Consider the following 18,265-nt stretch of genomic DNA (forward strand, 5'->3'; position numbering starts at 1 on the left):
GGAACTCCTGAATCAGGATGGACAGACGTGTGAGGAAGCACCAGGCTGGATGTCCTGGAAGATACCCTCGGTAGGGCTAAGCTCCCTTCTCGGTGCATGTTTAACCGCGGACAACCGACCTTCCGACATTGCCGCAGCTGGGGAAGAAGGGGTGATCACTGAGCCCTGAAATGAGGGCTTGCAGCCAATGCTCACCTTCCTTCGCCAACAGCTCAATCAGGGGGTCAGCCATACTCTTCACCAGATGGCGCTGCACCACGAGCACCTCCAGGACCTGACAGGGTAAGAGGAGGAGACTGGCTCGGTGCAGGTTCTTAAACTAAGAGCAAGGGGCTGTACTAGCCGTACTGTCTAAACATTGGGCACATTTAAAGGGGGCAAACCAAGCCAGAAGGATACAGTGGGGTGGGAAGGAAGACGCACAAATGTACACAGAAGGGGAGAGGGCACTGGAGCCAGAGGCACTTTCCTGACTTAGTGCAGTGCCGGCCATAATTATCTTTTGTCTGCATGTTCACTAGATGTTTCTGAATAGATGATACTTCTAAGTGCAATTTCTATTTGCATTTATAGAATTATCTCAACACTTTTACATTTATATCCCGCCAGCATTTCCAGCGCATTTAGCAAATTCAGTGTTTTTTTGCTCTTTTGTCAGCTAAAAAGAAGTTAAACAGTTTACTTTCCAATATTTTAACACGGAAAATTGATCTGCCAAACAAAAGGAAGCATTCAAAACAGGTCACATTGATCTCTGTAGTGATGAATTCATAAGTATTATAAATGGGACTAATAAAAATGTATGAGTATTGATTTCTAGTGTGAGTAGATGAATATACTCTAGGACTGATACAATGAGTGTAAAGGGGGTTCAGAGGCAGCAGTGGCTTTTAAATCATGGGGTTCAAACTCTATTTGCCACATATGATACCAGTAAAAAAAATTATGCATGGTTGGTGGCTGTCTGTTTCAAATTTTGCATGGGGTCACCAATGTGGCCAGTAATTCCTTAGACCCTCTGCCTGGGTCCCCATGCAGTCCCTTTGTTTCTTATTCCATCCCTGCCGGAAGAGGAAACAAGAAGACTGGTTGAGGACCCGTGCAGCAGTGTGAAGTGGATTGGTGGGTCACGTAGGTGAATTAAAAGTATCGGACTGGGGTACCAAGGGTCCACCAGTAACCAACTCCAGGGCCCCACTTTTCAGCTACATGAAAATGTGACATTATCATCAATCACAAATTCATATAACAATGAACTGGGTAGATTGTTAAATGAAAAAGATCCAGCCGTTGTCTGTACATAGTGATTCAAGTATATTGTGCCAAGTACTGCTCACATAAGAGGGTGGTGGCCCACCAGAGGAATCTCCAGTTCTCCTGTGGGCCAGTCCAAGCCTGGGTGAACTTATATATTTTTTATTTGTGAATCATATTGGGCCAAGTTGTAAAAAAAAAGGGCTGGACAACAATTTTAAAATAAGCCTTTGGGATGTATGTTGAGTACCAACAAGTTGCCAACAGATTCAATGGGCAATAAGGGTTTGTGCACATGACGCCTTTTAGAAGTTAAAAAGAGCTCTAAACATATGCAAAGCAAGTTATTTTTTACATAGAAATATGCTCATTCTTATGTGCATTTCCCAGATCTTTTTTTTCAGGAGGGCATGATCGGAAACATGCCTCAAAAAGGACCCCAGTGTGCATATAAAGCTGTCCAAACACATAAGATTAGTGCTGCCAATTTCATCACCTGACAATCTGTAAGGAAGGCTTCCAGCTGTCGAAAGAATTGGGCCGATAATGTAAATGTCACTATGATCAAACTCTAATTCGCCAGGTCTTGAAAGGATTAAGGCTAGTCATCTCGCAACACTCATGTTACACGCACGCTGCTAAGTTCAGATATGGACGAGACAGGTTACATGAATTCTTTGGAATCCTGGGGGAACTGTTACTCAGGGCGACCATAGACCATGTGCAGCAGCTTCTCTCAGTCACACATGGGTTTTGACCCCTAGGCACAGACACGTAGGTTGTTTCACTTGCTGACCAGACACACTTGACAAGAGTCCTCATAAACGGTAGAACAGTAGCATTTAATAAGAAGCCGCACAGCCAGTGCAAGTTAAGTCTTATGAGCAACAGGCTCCAGTGACAAACAGCAGCACAGCAGATCACAGTCTTCCCAGTAGTACAGGACAGCACAGTTCTAATGCAAAGGCACATTAATGAACACAGCATTCTTTACAGCACAGTGAGATGGAGGAGGGGTGGAATTGCTGAGGGAGATTATCCCTGTGACATCATTTTTATTTCAGTCCTTATCTTTCTCCCTGACAATACTTTGTACTGCTAGTTTAGGAACTCTACCTGACATGTGCTTAGCTTCACTCCTGACTTGAATCCTTTTCACTTGCAGGGGCGCTTCTGTGAGATACAGAACACACACACACACCACCTTTCTCTTCGGCTCCAGCCAGACAGTAAATAACTTCCCCACAATCCCCCTGGGGCTCTTCTAAAAACACTCCCCTTCTCCTGTGACTGTGTTAACCCCTCTAATAGTTGCTGAATTCTTTTAAAGCAACAGTACTACTTCTGCATGTCACACTCATCTTGTGCATCAAACCAAGAAAAAATGTAAGTGAAACGCGCATTGGAGCAAAGGGCTACACACCTAACAGGACTCTGCATTTTTACTATACAAGTCTGAATCCTATACATTTGATATATATGTTAACCATTAGGAAATGTACTGCAATAGATAGGTGGGCATCTTTGTAAGGCCACGGCCCCACTATCAGTATTCGGTCAGCATTTTTTCTCAGGCGTGGGAGCCAAAACCAGGAGTGGGTGATAAATGCAGAATTGGTGACTTGTTTCTATTATACCTTTTCTCTGATTGTTCCTCACCTGGTTTGGCTCCCACTCCTGAGAAAAAATACTGACTGAATACTGACCAAATACTGATAGTGGGTCCGTGGCCTTATAGTAATATTGGTTGGTCCTAATATTGTGTTAATATTGTCTTATTTGTTGTATCCCAGAAACAGAATTTAGAGAGAAGTGAGGGATAATATACTCGGGGAAGCCTTAATGCAACAAATGTCATAAGCAATTTATTTTCTTTGCCTCCTGCTGATGGAATATTGTCACAGAATCAAGCTTGATTTATGAGTCTCAATTACTGACACAGAACTTTCCTTATGTACATTATCACAGAATGCCGTGAGCAAAAATGAAATTATCCTTGTCACACGTTTGCAGGTAGAGAATCCGGTGTTTTACCTGGATTTCCAGCATTGCTGCCCAGTTTTCCCCCCTTGACAATATTGTCATTTTCATTTATATTAATCGAGATTTTATCCTGGCTTCGTAATCACATGGATGGGTTTACATTCCTGGGAAAATAAATAATGACCCAATGGGAATACTAATCAGCAAGACTTTGTGTGAATCTCCATAGCATAGTAAGTCATACAAGTCAATGGTATATACGGTAATACATACGTATACTGAATTGTCAAAGGTCATATTCTGAGGAGTAACGACCATTAGGAATCAAGTGGATCTCATATAGTGAATTGATTAGGGTCCCCAGATTATTATCCTACAACTCCTATATTATCCTAATTATTATCATGTTATGCCCCAATACTCTATTGGCAACTATCATACATTTCTGGGTCCCATAGAATTAAATGATTGGAACTTCCTGTAGCCTCTCACCCTCCCTTAGAAGAAAACGAAATATACATAAATGAGTCCAAGATGGATGTAGGATAGAACCATTTGCCTCTATGGGGTGCACATATTGGGCTCTTTCATTACAGCAGGCAGAAAATTAATGGTAACTTATTTTGTTCATTAGCTTAGACAACTGACTTGATATTGTCCTCTGTAGTGCCCTCGAGCCCTTTGGGTGCTGGGATTTTTAACACTCCGATAAAGTAGGAAACTTAAGTTGATGTGACCATAGGACATAAGGACTGGACCCGGACCAATCATCATGAAAAAAGTTACAAGCGCTGATCCAGATGAAGATGATCATCAACTAGGGATTGATATCTACATGCCTTCTGCATCACTTCCACCAATGGTGATGTTACTATATGGATGTTATATATTTTTTTTCTATAAAAAGTGTTTAAAACCAAAATGTCTGTGTTCCGTGTGTTGGGATTTTGGGCCCTAATCCCTTCTACAGCAAATGATGGATAAAGCTTATGACTGTTCTGAGTGCTATAATCCAGCCTCCTATTACACTTCAAAAAATGGTGGGATTGTTAAGAAGAAACTGTAGGGGTCGTCTGGCTTTTAATAACTTATACGTTTCACAGCTTTTTATTCTTTGAAACTGTCAACTCTCCCAGAATGTCCAAAGGCTGCCGTAAAAAGGGGAGATCTCAAGGACTTCTGGAATGAATGGTGACAAATCTCCTCGGTGCCACAGAAAACTCCTGGGAAGTAACGAAACCCCAAAACCCAGTGGCACACTTAATTAGGACCTGTCTCCAGGTCAAAAGTGGCTAGTTTTTTATTTTATTTTTATCTTGCTGCTTGCTTGAGTTTTCTTCTTTTTTTTTTAATCCACCATACAGTACCAGGAATATGGCCCTTTTCAAATACTGCTAATTTTTATGGTCTGTACCAAGGAAGCGTGGCTCACAGGATCCTCTGGGTCGTCTATTTAGGCTTCTCTGCATTATCACCTGGTAAAGATCATAAAAGATCATAAAAATGATCATCAAGTAAAAATGTCCATATCTCTGGACCTGTATGGCGGATTTATAAAACACAGAAAGGGAGCATTGGGAATAAAATGAGAGCAAAAACTGACCATTTTTGACCTGTGTAACGTCCTGTTTAAAGGGTGGGAAAGGGACTCGACCTTCAGAAAGGGGATGTAATTAGGCTCCAAAAATTAACCTCTTCTTCCAGGGTCACAATATTTTAAAATTTGCCTGTTTGATATTTTTTTCTACATGTAAAGTCATATCACGTGGCTGTGTTCTCCAATAGATAGGTGTTCTCCAAAAAAGTTTCAATAGCTGCTATTGGACGATCCAATCCCATGACGAAATATTACACGTAAAAGCATCACAGAGGCCAAGTACAGCCTGGGCGCATCTAAGACAACATGATATTTGAAGGCAAGTACAACTTAAGCCAGATAACCCTTTTAAGCCATGTTCATATTTGTTATGGATTTTCAGTGCAGATTCTGCACAGTATGATGCAAGTTAATGGGATTCTTCTAAACCCCACACATGGCAGAACAAATCTGGGCTGATCCAAGGCCTTGCTGCTTTTTAAATCTACAGCACTCACTATATTTTGATATTTTTTCCAATTTTTATGCTGTGGCTTGTACCTTATAATGCACTCTGAGAGTCTTAAGACTTCAAATAGAGAAATAATGGAAAACTATAACAATTACTCATATGTTACCACCCTCCCTGCAGATCCTGCAAATCAATCCTATATATTACGAGTGTACGGCTCCTCTGAAATTTCATGTCACTTTAGTAAAAGTTTATTATCAGCTTTCATCCATAGATATGTCCATAGTCCTCAATCAGTAAAGGCTACTAAAAGCAGCACCAAATGCCTTTGGTAAAATTTGTCCTTTCATTTATTTTTTTCCTCCCCTTCTTCCGAGAACCATAACTTTTCCGACATAGCCATATGAAGGCTGGATTTTTTGAGGGATGATTTATAGTTTTGAATGAAATCATTCATTGTTCCTTACAATGTACTGAAGAAAAAAAGGAAAAAATTCCAAATTTAGGCCATTGATTTTTGGGAGGTTTGTTTTTTGGCATTCATTGTATGGTAAAAACGACCTGGCAACATAATTTTCCAGGTTAGTATGATAATAGTGATACGAAAATTATTTTTTTTTATGTTACTTTAAGTGGTGAAATTTTTTTTTAGAATTTGCTAAAAAAAAAAATTGTAGTGTCTAGCCATTTCTTGAGAACCCTAACTTTTTATTCTTCTGCTGCTGTTGCTGGGTAAGAGCTTTTATTGCTATAATTTTGGTGTTTTTTATCACTTTTTATTCCATTTTTGGGGGAGAAGAAGTGACAGAAAAACGGTAATGTGGGTGATTCCATCTTTTTTTTGCTTTACTGTTCAGGTTTAAACATTTTGGATTATGATTAGTGTTGAGCGAGCACTAAAATGCTCGGGTGCTCGAAGCTCGGGCCGAGCTCGCCGTGATACTCGGGTGCTCGACCCGAGCAACGAGCCCAATGTTAGTCTATGGGAGACTCGAGCATTTTTGCGGTGGCACCCCCGGCAGTCTTTTAAAAGCCTAACAAGTGCCCAAAACGATAGTGACAGTGCTCAAATGACATGGGGACAGCATGGGGATCGCCCCAGGAAGCATTTCTGACCCCCAGGTCACTGCTGTCAAAAACGTGGTCAGAGGTATTAAGCCACTTTTACGGGCTCACAATAAAACGTTCAAAAACGAAAGTGAAACTTTTTTCCTGTGAAATATGTTAAGGAACATCCTTTCCAGGGAAAAGACTTGTGTATAAGTTAAAATAAATGACCAAAAACAAAAATACTCCTCCACACCTTCGGCTATGTTCACAAGTAGCATTTTTTATGCGTTTTTGCACTTTTGCATTGCTTTCAACTATGACAAATGCATTCACCGGGAAATGTCATTTTAACATTTTACAACCTTATCTGGCCATGTGCTTTGTGACACATGCATACAGTGCTGAAAAGACATGGGAACAGCATGGGGAAGACCCCTGGAAGCATCTCTGACTCCCAGGTCACTGTCTAAAAGTGTGCCCATCATAAGTGATCCTTGCCGCATCAGAAGATGCAGACTTGCAACTATCCCCATGCAAGTTCTAGTCCCAGGGCAGTATTCAATTGTACCTCCCCCATTCCTTGCAATACAAGCGCAAGTATGCAGCCTGCCACCCACCCACCCCCAGGCTGCAATACCATACTGCTTGCTTTAACTTGAAATTGGGCCTTTTAGGCATGTGGAGGCGGAATCTGGCCACCACGTCATGGCTGTGTTGGCGGCCTGGAATCCATACTCAGTCTCCATCCGCCCGGCAGCCGGGTGTCCATACTCGGTCCCCAGCCGCCCCGCGGCCGGGTGTCCACACACGGTCCCCAGCCGCCTGGGGGCAGCCGGGTGTCCATAAAAGGTCCCCAGCCGCCCCTATTTCTCCTTGGAACATCCCCCCACACACTTTTCTTAGCCCGGCCTGCTTTAGGCAGCATTGGACGAGCCCAACAGAGAACCAGACTCCTCCGGTGGGCCCTGACTTCTCCATCGGTGGAGTTGAGAGTGCCAAGGTGAGGAGCATGATGATGATGACAGAAGTTAGCATCTGCTATGTTTTCTTTTAATGCAAGTGTAAGTGTGAAGCCTGCCACCCACCCACCCCCAGACTGCAATTCCATACTGCTAGCTTGCACTTGAAATGGGGCCTTTTAGTTTGGAGGAGGCCGAAGCTGGCCACTACCTCATGGCTGCTTCGGCAGCGAGGTATCCATACTCAGTCCCCAGCCGCCCCTATTTGTCCTGGTGTGGCTTATACATAAGATTAAGCGCGTATACCAAAACATTACCTGTGCCCTTCCCAGTGCATTTAGTGGGAAGGAGAGCCTATTCCGCTGTAGTGTGTGCATGCCAAACCTCTGTTCATGGTACATGCGAAGATGCCTCCCACCTTGCACCTGTCATTGCAGACTTGCAACTATCCCCATTCAAGTCCTTGTCCCAGGGCAGTGTTCAATTGTACCTCTCCCATTCCTTGCAATGCAAGCGCAAGTATTCAACCTGCCACCCACCCACCCCCAGGCTGCAATACCATACTGCTTGCTTGCTTGCACTTTAAATTAGGCCTTTTAGGCATGTGGAGGCGAAATCTGGCCACCACGCCATGGCTGTGTCGGCGGCCTGGTATCCATACTCAGTCTCCAGCCGCATGGTGGCCGGGTGTCCCCGCTTGCTCCCCAGCCTCCAGGAGGTGGCCGGGTGTCCATACTCGGTCCCCAGCCACCCCTATTTGTCCCGGTAACCTTTCCCACACTTTTCTTAGCCTGGCCTGCTTTAGGGCAGCATTGGCCGAGCCCACCGGACTATCAGACTCCTCCGGTGGGCCCTGGCTTCTCCATCAGGGGAGTTGAGAGTGCCAAGGTGAGGAGCATGATGAGGATGATAGAAGTTAGCATCTGCTTTGATTTGCTGTAATGCAAGGGCATGTATGTAGTAGCGGCTAGGCCTGAGGTGGTCAGCGTTTTGGCGCATATCCTACCTCCTCCGAGGATTGCTGGTTGTTTTCCTGCTACTATCCAAGTTCTATGACTCACGTTAAAACAAAGCTTCAGGTGATAAATGATGGATGAGGTAGTGGCAAAGGAGAAAGAGCAGGAGGAACAGGGACCATTCACATCAATATCAGGCCAGTCAACCAGATATGTCTTGTAGGATATGTTTCTGTAACAAAAGGAGCGGTTCGGCTACACAGTTATAGGGCATACAGTGAGTGCAATGCCTACCAAAAATTTCGAGGCACTCCAATGCCCCTTGGAAATGACATGGAGGTCAGAGGGCGTTAACTAAACCTTTTTATCCATTTATAGCAACTGGGTCTCCTGTGCACTGTTGGCCTAAGCAGTGAATGGAAGGCTTTCCAAAAATTGTGAGGAACTGCAATGCCCCTTATAAGAGCCATGTGTGGCACCCCAGGGGTCTGGTCACCACAGTAATAGAGATATTACGTCGGAGAGCAAGTGGGAGGTTTCCTGGTCAGGATCCCTTAAACATGCAACATCCTCCTGCCCCAGTCCTGGGAGGGGAGAATTCTGCCCTTATAAACTGGATCTGGGGCGGGGTTGAGTGAGTCAGAGAACAGAGAACAGTCAGAGTCAGAGTGAGAGCAAGGGAAAGTAACAGCAAGGAGCTCTGTAGGAGCTAGGAGCTAAAGACCAGGGGCTGGAAGCTGAGCAGAGCTCGCTCTGGAGAAGACAATAGGAACCGAGGCTGTGAGGACTTATATATCCAGCACCAGAAACCAGCCGGCAGGGGATTTCAGGTCCTCTGGCCATAGAAGCCCGGAGGCTCAGTCACAAGCAAGGGACCAGCACCGCCGTCGTGGAGCGGAGGCTAACAGAAGGCCCCAAGTCACCAGCCATACGGGTGAGCACTACACGGTACACTCAGGGACGTGGGCTACTTCTACCCGCTTACAGCAAGGTAGCCAGGAAGAGTGCAGACAGACGGGGAGGCCTACAACTCCACCTGGCCAGGGGAACTCCTGCTTGCTCACAGACTGACCAGGCCTCTAATGCTAGCCAGTACTCCCGGGAGGGTCTACCATATAATCATCAGTAAAGACCCTGAACTGCACTGCAAAGACTCTGAGTCGTTCCTGCTGCGCTCGTGCACCATCACCCCCATCATCCACACTCACTGCCCTGAGGCTATACTCCTCCCGTGGGGAGTTATCCCATTCTCTGCTGCGCACAGAACACCAGCCTCAGTGGTCTGCCTCGCAGCGGTGGTACTCCCTGACCGCAATCCACGGGTGGCGCAGTCGGACAATTAACCTCAAAACCTAAGAAAGACTGCCACTGGTTTGACCAGCCTGAGCCACGGGACCGGGTCACCGCCACGGAGACTAGACTACAGACCCCAGAGACCCGGCACCGGGTATCCCACACACGTGTACACACGGCCCAGGGGGCGCATCACATGCAGTACAGCATATTACAAACATATGTCCCATTATTGGGGAGTGGGTCTCCCATAGTATTTGCTTATGCCTTGCAAGCAAAAGCTGCCAAAAATTAAGATGGAGCAACTTGCAATGCCCCTTACAAGAGCCATGCAGTACAGCATATTACAAACATAAGTCCCATTATTGGGGAGTGGGTCTCCCATAGTATTTGCTTATGCCTTGCAAGCAAAAGCTGCCAAAAATTAGGACGGAGCAACTTGCAATGCCCTTTACAAGAGCCATGCAGTGCAGCATATTACAAACATAAGTCCCATTATTGGGGAGTGGGTCTCCCATAGTATTTGCTTATGCCTTGCAAGCAAAAGCTGCCAAAAATTAGGACAGAGCAACTTGCAATGCCCCTTACAAGAGCCATGCAGTACAGCATATTACAAACATAAGTCCCATTATTGGGGAGTGGGTCTCCCATAGTATTTGGTTATGCTTTCCAAGCAAAAGCTGCCAAAAATTAGGACGGAGCAACTTGCAATGCCCCTTACAAGAGCCATGCAGAACAGCATATTACAAACATAAGTCCCATTATTGGGGAGTGGGTGTCCCATAGTGTTTGCTTATGCCTTGCAAGCAAAAGCGGCCAAAAATTAGGACGGAGCAACTTGCAATGCCCCTTACAAGAGCCATGCAGTACAGCATATTACAAACATAAGTCCCATTTTTGGGGAGTGGGTGTCCCATAGTATTTGCTTATGCCTTGCAAGCAAAAGCTGCCAAAAATTAGGATGGAGCAACTTGCAATGCCCCTTACAAGAGCCATGCAGTACAGCATATTACAAACATAAGTCCCATTATTGGGGAGTGGGTCTCCCATAGTATTTGCTTATGCTTTCCAAGCAAAAGCTGCCAAAAATTAGGACGGAGCAACTTGCAATGCCCCTTACAAGAGCCATGCAGTACAGCATATTACAAACATAAGTCCCATTATTGGGGAGTGGGTGTCCCATAGTATTTGCTTATGCCTTGCAAGCAAAAGCTGCCAAAAATAAGGACGGAGGAACTTGCAATGCTGGCACCCTGGTGGTATAGTGGTGGTGGAGGCTGAGGATAAGGAGAAGAAGATAAAACAGCCAAAACGAGGAAGCGTATACCCACGTGTGGGTGTGAAGCGGTACATGTGAATACACCTCCCGAAATAACACAGTGGATTTGACTTTATGTTACTTTGCTGTCATTTGGTGGTGATGAGAAGTCTGGCCCAATCCAGCCCTTGTTCATTTTGATCTGCCTGCTCTTTCACAGCTGTCCACAACTCACAAGCAGTGTGACGTTTTTCACCTAAGCTTATGAGTTTCCGCACAGCCTGTTGCCGTTTGGTGGAGGCAGTACTGCAATGCTTCCAGCTTGTAACTGATGTAGTGATATCTGAGATGGAGGCTGAACATGAGGAGGAGGAGGATGCGCAGGAGCTGTACACTGTGGGGGCAACTCTGACTGACATAGGGCCCGCAATCCTCGGTGTGGGGAGGATGTGTTCCGTCCCAAGGTCCGACTGGGTCCAGGCTTCCACTATGCTTACCCAGTGTGCCGTCAGAGAGATGTACCGTCCCTGGCCACAAGCACTTGTCCACGTGTCCGTTGTCAGGTGGACTCTCCCAGTAACTGCGTTGTTGAGGGCACGGCAGATGCTTTGGGACACGTGCTTGTGTAGTGCGGGGATGGCACACCGGGCAAAATAGTGTCGGCTGGGGACCGAGTACCGAGGGACGGCCACCGCCATAAGATTGCGGAAGGATTCCGTCTCCACCAGCCTAAAAGGCAGCATTTCCAACGCAAGCAGTCGTGAAATGTGCGAATTTAGGACTGTGGCCTGTGGGGCGTTAGCTGCGAATTTCCGCTTTCGTTCAAAGGTCTGGGATATGGACAATTGAACGCTGCGGTGGGACGTGGATGTGGACGTTGATGCTGTTTCTTGAGAAACTGACATAACAAGTGAAGACTGAGAGGAGGGGGCATCTTTACATGCAGTATGGACAGGGGATTGCCTTGCACACACAACAGGGGTTTCTATTGCACGCACAACAGTGGAAGAAGCAGTGGTGACTGTAACGGGTTTGGGAGGTGGAACCTCTGAGCTACGATACAAAGGGGCAGTCCTTGTAGGGAAGCGGGTGGCTCCCAGGGTAGGCGGGCAGGTAGTCACGGCAAGTGACGGGGACAGTCTCTGGGTAGAAGGGCAGGAGGTCACGGCAAGTGACGGGGACTGTCTCTGAGTAGAAGGGCAGGAGGTCACGGCAAGTGACGGGGACAGTCTCTGGGTAGGGGGGCAGGAGGTCACGGCAAGTGACGGGAACAGTCTCTTGACAGGCGGGTGGTCACGGCAAGTGACGGCGAAGCCTCCAGATAGGCTAGCAGGCGGGTAGCAGGTGGACGCTCCCAGTTGAGCGGGCAAGAGTCTCTGGACAGGCAGGTGGTCACAGCAAGTGACGGCAGAGCCTCCAGGTAGGCTAGCAGGCAGGTAGCAGGCGGACGCTCCCAGGTGAGCGGGCAAGAGTCTTTGGACAGGCAGGTGGTCACAGCAGGTGACGGCAGAGCCTCCAGGTAGGCTAGCAGGCAGGTAGCAGGCGGACGCTCCCAGGTGAGCGGTTAAGAGTCTCTGGACAGGCAGGTGGTCACAGCACGTGACGGCAGAGCCTCCAGGTAGGCTAGCAGGCAGGTAGCAGATGAGCGCTCCCAGGTGAGCGGGCAATCAGATCCATAGACAGACTGGCAGGGCTGGTAGGCAGACTGTCGGACCGCAGGAATGCAAGTAGATAGACAAGTATCTGGCAGGTATCAAGCAGGAATCTGGCAGGTAACTGGCAGGTAACTGGCAGATAACTGGTAACGGGACCTGAGGGCTGAAGCAGAGTGATAGACTATGCAACAACATTGCTCGGGCACCTCCATTTTGGAGGAGGTGCCTTATATATGGTAAGGTCCTCCGGCCATTGGCCGGGGACTCCTTAGGACGGCGCACGCGGCCCCTTTAAGAGAGGGGGAGCGCGCGCGCCCTAAGCACAGTGGCCGGGAAGCAACGCGCGCTGCCAGCAGAGCGGGAGGAGGATGCCGGGCACGGAGCGGAGAGGTGAGGGGAACAGCGTCCCTGCCTAGCAGGAGGCAGGGACGCCGACGCTACAGTACCCCCCCCTTTAGGCCCCCCCTTTTTTAGGCCAGACAGAAATTTATCAAGGATGAGAGGGGCATGGATGTTCTCCCGGGGCTCCCAAGTTCTCTCCTCAGGATCAAACCCCTTCCAATCCACTAGAAAAAAGGTCTTTCCTCTTACCCTTTTGGTGGCCAGAGTGTTCTCTACCTCAAACTCGTTTTCAGCGGAAACCGGAGCAGGAGGCGTACCTGTAGACTTGGAAAAAGAGTTAAGTACCACGGGTTTGAGGAGAGATACATGGAAGGAGTTAGGGATCCGCAAGTTGGCCGGGAGTTTCAATTTATAGGCCACTGGGTTGATTTGTTTGATAACTTCCAGTGGGCCGATGAACCGAGGCCCTAACTTGTAGGAAGGAATCTTGAGCCGGACATACTTGGACGAGAGCCAGGCTTTATCTCCAGGACGGAATTGTGGAGGATCCAGGCGTTTTTTGTCAGCGTGTTTTTTCATCCGCTCGGACGACTGAAGGAGTGTGGATCGGGTACTCTCCCAAATGGAGGAGAATTCGCTAACGAGAGATTCCGCAGCCGGATTGTCCACCGAGGTGGAGACGGGAAATGGGATCCGAGGATGCTAACCGAAGACTACAAAAAACGGGGATTTGGAGGAAGATTCGCTCTCGTGATTATTGTAAGAGAACTCGGCCCATGGTAGGAGATCCACCCAGTCCGAATGGTGGGCATTAACGAAGTGCCGGAGGTAAATGGTCAGGATCTGATTGATCCGCTCCACTTGACCATTGGACTGTGGGTGGTAAGCGGAGGAGAAGTCCAGGGTGACGTCCAGCAGCTTACATGTGGCTCTCCAGAAGCGTGAGGTGAACTGAACCCCACGATCCGACATGATGTGGAGGGGCAGGCCATGGAGACGGAAGATGTGGCGGATAAAGTCTTTAGCCAGCTCGGGTGCAGACGGGAGGCCCGGCAGGGGAATGAAGTGAGCCATCTTGGAAAAGCGGTCAGCGACCACCCAAATGACCGTACAACCGGCAGAGACAGGGAGATCCGTTATAAAGTCCATAGCTATATGCTGCCAATAGGCAGCAGGTACTGGAAGAGGAAGGAGGCGACCGGCTGGCAGATGTCTCGGAACCTTGTTGCGGGCGCAGGACACACAGGCTGAAACAAAGTCTATTACGTCCTTGTGCAGGGTAGGCCACCAGCAATGCCGGGTAATAAGCTGGAGGGTCTTTTTCTGACCGGCGTGGCCAGCTAGCTTAGACGAGTGACCCCAGTGTAGGATCTTCTTCCGATCAGGTACTGTTACGAACGTCTTACCGGGAGGGAGACGATTTAGATTCACGGGGGCCACCTGCATTACTCTGGCGGGATCAATGATGTGCTTAGGCTCCTACTCTAGATCAGACACCAGGAAGGATCGGGACAAGGCGTCAGCTTTGATGTTTTTGTCTGCCTGGCGAAAATGAAGAACGAAATCAAAGCAGGCAAAAAACAAGGACCACCGGGCTTAGCGCGGGTTAAGTCTCTCGGCGCTCTGGAGGTAAGCCAAGTTCTTGTGGTCCGTGTAAATAATTACCGGGTGAAGAGCCCCCTCGAGCAGGTAACCCCACTCCTCCAGTGCCAGCTTAATGGCCAATAACTCTCGGTCTCCTATAGAATAATTGCGCTCAGAAGGGGAGAAGAGTTTGGAGAAGAAGCCGCAAGTTACCATCACACCTCCTCCTCCATGCTTCACAGTGGGAACCAGGCATGTAGAGTCCATCCGTTCACCTTTTCTGCGTCGCACAAAGACACTGTGGTTGGAACCAAAGATCTCAAATTTGGACTCATCAGACCAAAGCACAGATTTCCACTGGTCTAATGTCCATTCCTTGTGTTCTTTAACCCAAACAAGTCTCTTCTGCTTGTTGCCTGTCCTTAGCAGTGGTTTCCTAGCAGCTATTTTACCATGAAGGCCTGCTGCACAATGTCTCCTCTTAACAGTTGTTGTAGAGATGTGTCTGCTGCTAGAACTCTGTATGGCATTGACCTGGTCTCTAATCTGAGCTGCTGTTAACCTGCGATTTCTGAGGCTGGTGACTCGGATAAACTTATCCTCAGAAGCAGAGGTGACTCTTGGTCTTCCTTTCCTGGGGCGGTCCTCATGTGAGCCAGTTTCTTTGTAGTTCTTGATGGTTTTTGCAACTGCACTTGGGGACACATTCAAAGTTTGCCCAATTTTTTTGACTGACTGACCTTCATTTCTTAAAGTAATGATGGCCACTCGTTTTTCTTTACTTAGCTGCTTTTTTCTTGCCATAATACAAATTCTAACAGTCTATTCAGTAGGACTATCAGCTGTGTATCCACCTGACTTCTGCACAACACAACTGATGGTCCCAACCCCATTTATAAGGCAAGAAATCCCACTTATTAAACCTGACAGGGCACACCTGTGAAGTGAAAGCCATTTCCGGAAACTACCTCTTGAAACTCATCAAGAGAATGCCAAGAGTGTGCAAAGCAGTCATCAAAGTAAAAGGTGGCTACTTTGAAGAACCTAGAATATAAGACATATTTTCAGTTGTTTCACACTTTTTTGTTGAGGAAATAATTCCACATGTGTTAATTCATAGTTTTGATGCCTTCAGTGTGAATGTACAATTTTCATAGTCATGAAAATACAGAAAAATCTTTAAATGAGAAGGCATGTCTAAACTTTTGGTCTGTACTGTATATATATATATATATATATATATATATATAAGTATCCATAGCATGGATACCATAGATGTGACCATATCATAATACCTATCAATGTATAGCCCACGTCAAAAGTCACAGATAATAAATATAAATAATAGATAACATAAGAGCTCACACACCAAACACCTGACGTGCGTTTCACAAATGCTTCATCAGGGATTCAAACTTTTAGGTGTTTTTTTTTTATATATTTTGAAAAACTTTTTTTTTCATTTTTTTTATTCCTCAAAGCGGACTTGATCTGTGATTGAGCTTCATAGGAGTACTAACATGGCAACCTACTGGCAATGCATGGTCAAGTCCCTGAGAGACTGGTTGGTGCTGGAACATACACCAAGGTTATATTGGTGGCTGTGATGTGGACTCAGCTCCTGAGCCTACTCCAAACGCCCACACCCAAAGGGAACTTGTCATGTAAAAAGCACTATTAACCTGCAGATACATGGTTAATCTGCAGGTTAATACTGTTCTGAAACAATACGACACCCTCACCGAAAGCCCCGCTGCCAGGAGGAAATTAACTTTACTCAGCGCTCTGTCATAGTGGCGGCACTGGCACGGTTTCAGTCACCACTTTGTATACAGTGAGCAGCTGCTGTAACCGCACCCCAAGCACTGACTAACAGCAGCAGCAGTTTTTGATTGATACCTTAGTACAAAAATCTCAATATTATATTTTGTAGGATCCAGATTGTACCAAACTATAAAATAATATACCGATTGGTAAAAAAAAAAAGAAAGAAAGAAAGAGGAAATTTAACCCCTTCATGACTAGATGATTTTTTTGTTTATGCATTTTTTATTATTTTCTGTCAAAATAGATGTAAGAGGGTTTGTTTTTTTTGCAGGATGAGTTGGGGTTTTGAATATTAACATTCATTTTACCATACAATGAATTTAAAAACAGGAAAAAAAAATCCACGTTTATAAAAATGGTGAAAAAAAAAATCATATTTTCTTTTTATTTTCTTTTTTAAGGCTTCATTTTGCATTACAAATAACAAGAATCTTCAGTTCAGGATGTTTACAGCAACACACATGATTAAGTTTTTTATGTTTTAAAGGTAAAAAAAAATCAGTACTTAAAAGAAAAAATTGGTTGGTGTTTCTCCATTTTCTGAGATCCATAACTTTATTTTTACATGGATGGAGCTATGTGGGGGCTTATTTTTTGCATAGTAAGCTGATAGTTTTATTGATACTATTTTGGGGTACATACAACATTTTGATAGCTTTGTATTGTATTTTTGCGCGAGATGCAAAGAACGAAAAAACAGCAATTCTAGTATTTTGATTTTTTTTCTACTTAAGGTATTAAAAGTCTATGGGTTGATCAATTAAACTTTTTCATAGAATTTAACGGACTGTGATACCAAATATGTCTATTTGTTATTTTTTTTAATTGGGAAAAGAGGGGCGATTCAAACTTTTATAAATAAAACACATTTTTTTCTATATTTTTACTTTATTTTTTAGTCCCCCTGTCGACCTGCACCTACAATAATTCAATCTACGGTATTGAAGCATATAGAAGAAATGACGATTTCCTATGAAGACAAGCCTAGGACAGTAGTTCGTATCCTGGGAAAGGGCGAAAGAGAAATGAGGGATCAAGGAACTTAGGTTAGAAGAAGGGGTTGTCCCTTCTGAAAGACGGACACAAGAGAGATATGGCCTTGATCTCCTGACAGATACCACTGTCTACTTACCCTCTGTTGCACACCAGTTCAAGCACATCTATATGTCCATGATAGGCTGCCAGTAGGGTGGGAGTCATTCCATCACCATCTGTTGTGTTGATATCCTTTTTAGTGGCTTCCTTCAGGATATCTAAGTAGCCATCTATGGCGGACTGGTGATATCTGGTGGACATTCTTACTGCTCCTCCAGCCTAGAGAGTTCTCTCACAATCTGTAGGGCTTTGCATGAAGAAGTTTCTGCTCAAAGGCTGATTAATAATTACACTCTGGAATGGCTCATTTACTGCAGCCGGATTAGGGTCAAAGTCCCCAGTAATTGCTTTAGCTCAGGGCGGAAACCTTAGGAACCAAGTGCGTTATATAGAAAGATACTAATTGAGACTACCATTAAATAATCAGCTTGATGATAATAATGGCTCAAAGTCCTTTCTCTGCTAGACAATCATGAGATTTAACCTACTTATGGACTTTAAAAGGAGTGTACTGTCAGAAGATGACCTATTGTTTTTTTCGTTGCTAAAGAAGCACTCCTTTTTTGCCTATATATAGCAGTATAGGTTATTATTAAAGAATAAAGTAGAGATTCTTACCCTGTCCACATATCTTCTTTTCTTGCGCAAATCCTTATGTCTCTTCAGGTAATCCCAGACAGATTGGATGATGTTGAGATCTGGGCTCTTCGGTGGCCATATCATCACTTCCTTGTTCTTCTTTATGCTGAATATAGTTCTTCATGTCTTGGTGTCATCACTGCTGAGAAATACAGGCAGATACTTATCCATCAAGCAATACCACCAGAGAGACATCTACAGTAATTTATTCTGCAGCAGGACAACGACCCCTAACACACAGTCAATTACATTAAAAACTATCTTCAATGTAACGAAGAACAATGAGTCCTGGAAGTGATGATTTAGCCCCACAAAGCCCTGA

The 18,265-nt window shown here is 45.6% G+C and overlaps 1 protein-coding gene across 1 annotated transcript in view; it reads right to left on the reverse strand.

Annotated features, from left to right (window-relative positions):
* ANKS4B (ankyrin repeat and sterile alpha motif domain containing 4B) overlaps window positions 1–17,607 on the reverse strand; it is a 39,077-nt gene extending 21,470 nt beyond the window's left edge. Inside the window, exon 1 of the mRNA XM_073647958.1 lies at window positions 17,342–17,607. Coding sequence (XP_073504059.1) covers window positions 17,342–17,505 — 164 coding nt within the window. The 5' untranslated portion in view covers window positions 17,506–17,607. The remainder of the gene's footprint in view (window positions 1–17,341) is intronic.
* Between the last annotated feature and the right edge of the window lie 658 nt (window positions 17,608–18,265).

The sequence above is a fragment of the Phyllobates terribilis genome, unplaced genomic scaffold, assembly GCF_046119375.1.
Source record: "Phyllobates terribilis strain yellow unplaced genomic scaffold, ASM4611937v1 Scaffold_9__5_contigs__length_417890890, whole genome shotgun sequence".
In the NCBI taxonomy this organism is placed as follows: domain Eukaryota; kingdom Metazoa; phylum Chordata; class Amphibia; order Anura; family Dendrobatidae; genus Phyllobates; species Phyllobates terribilis.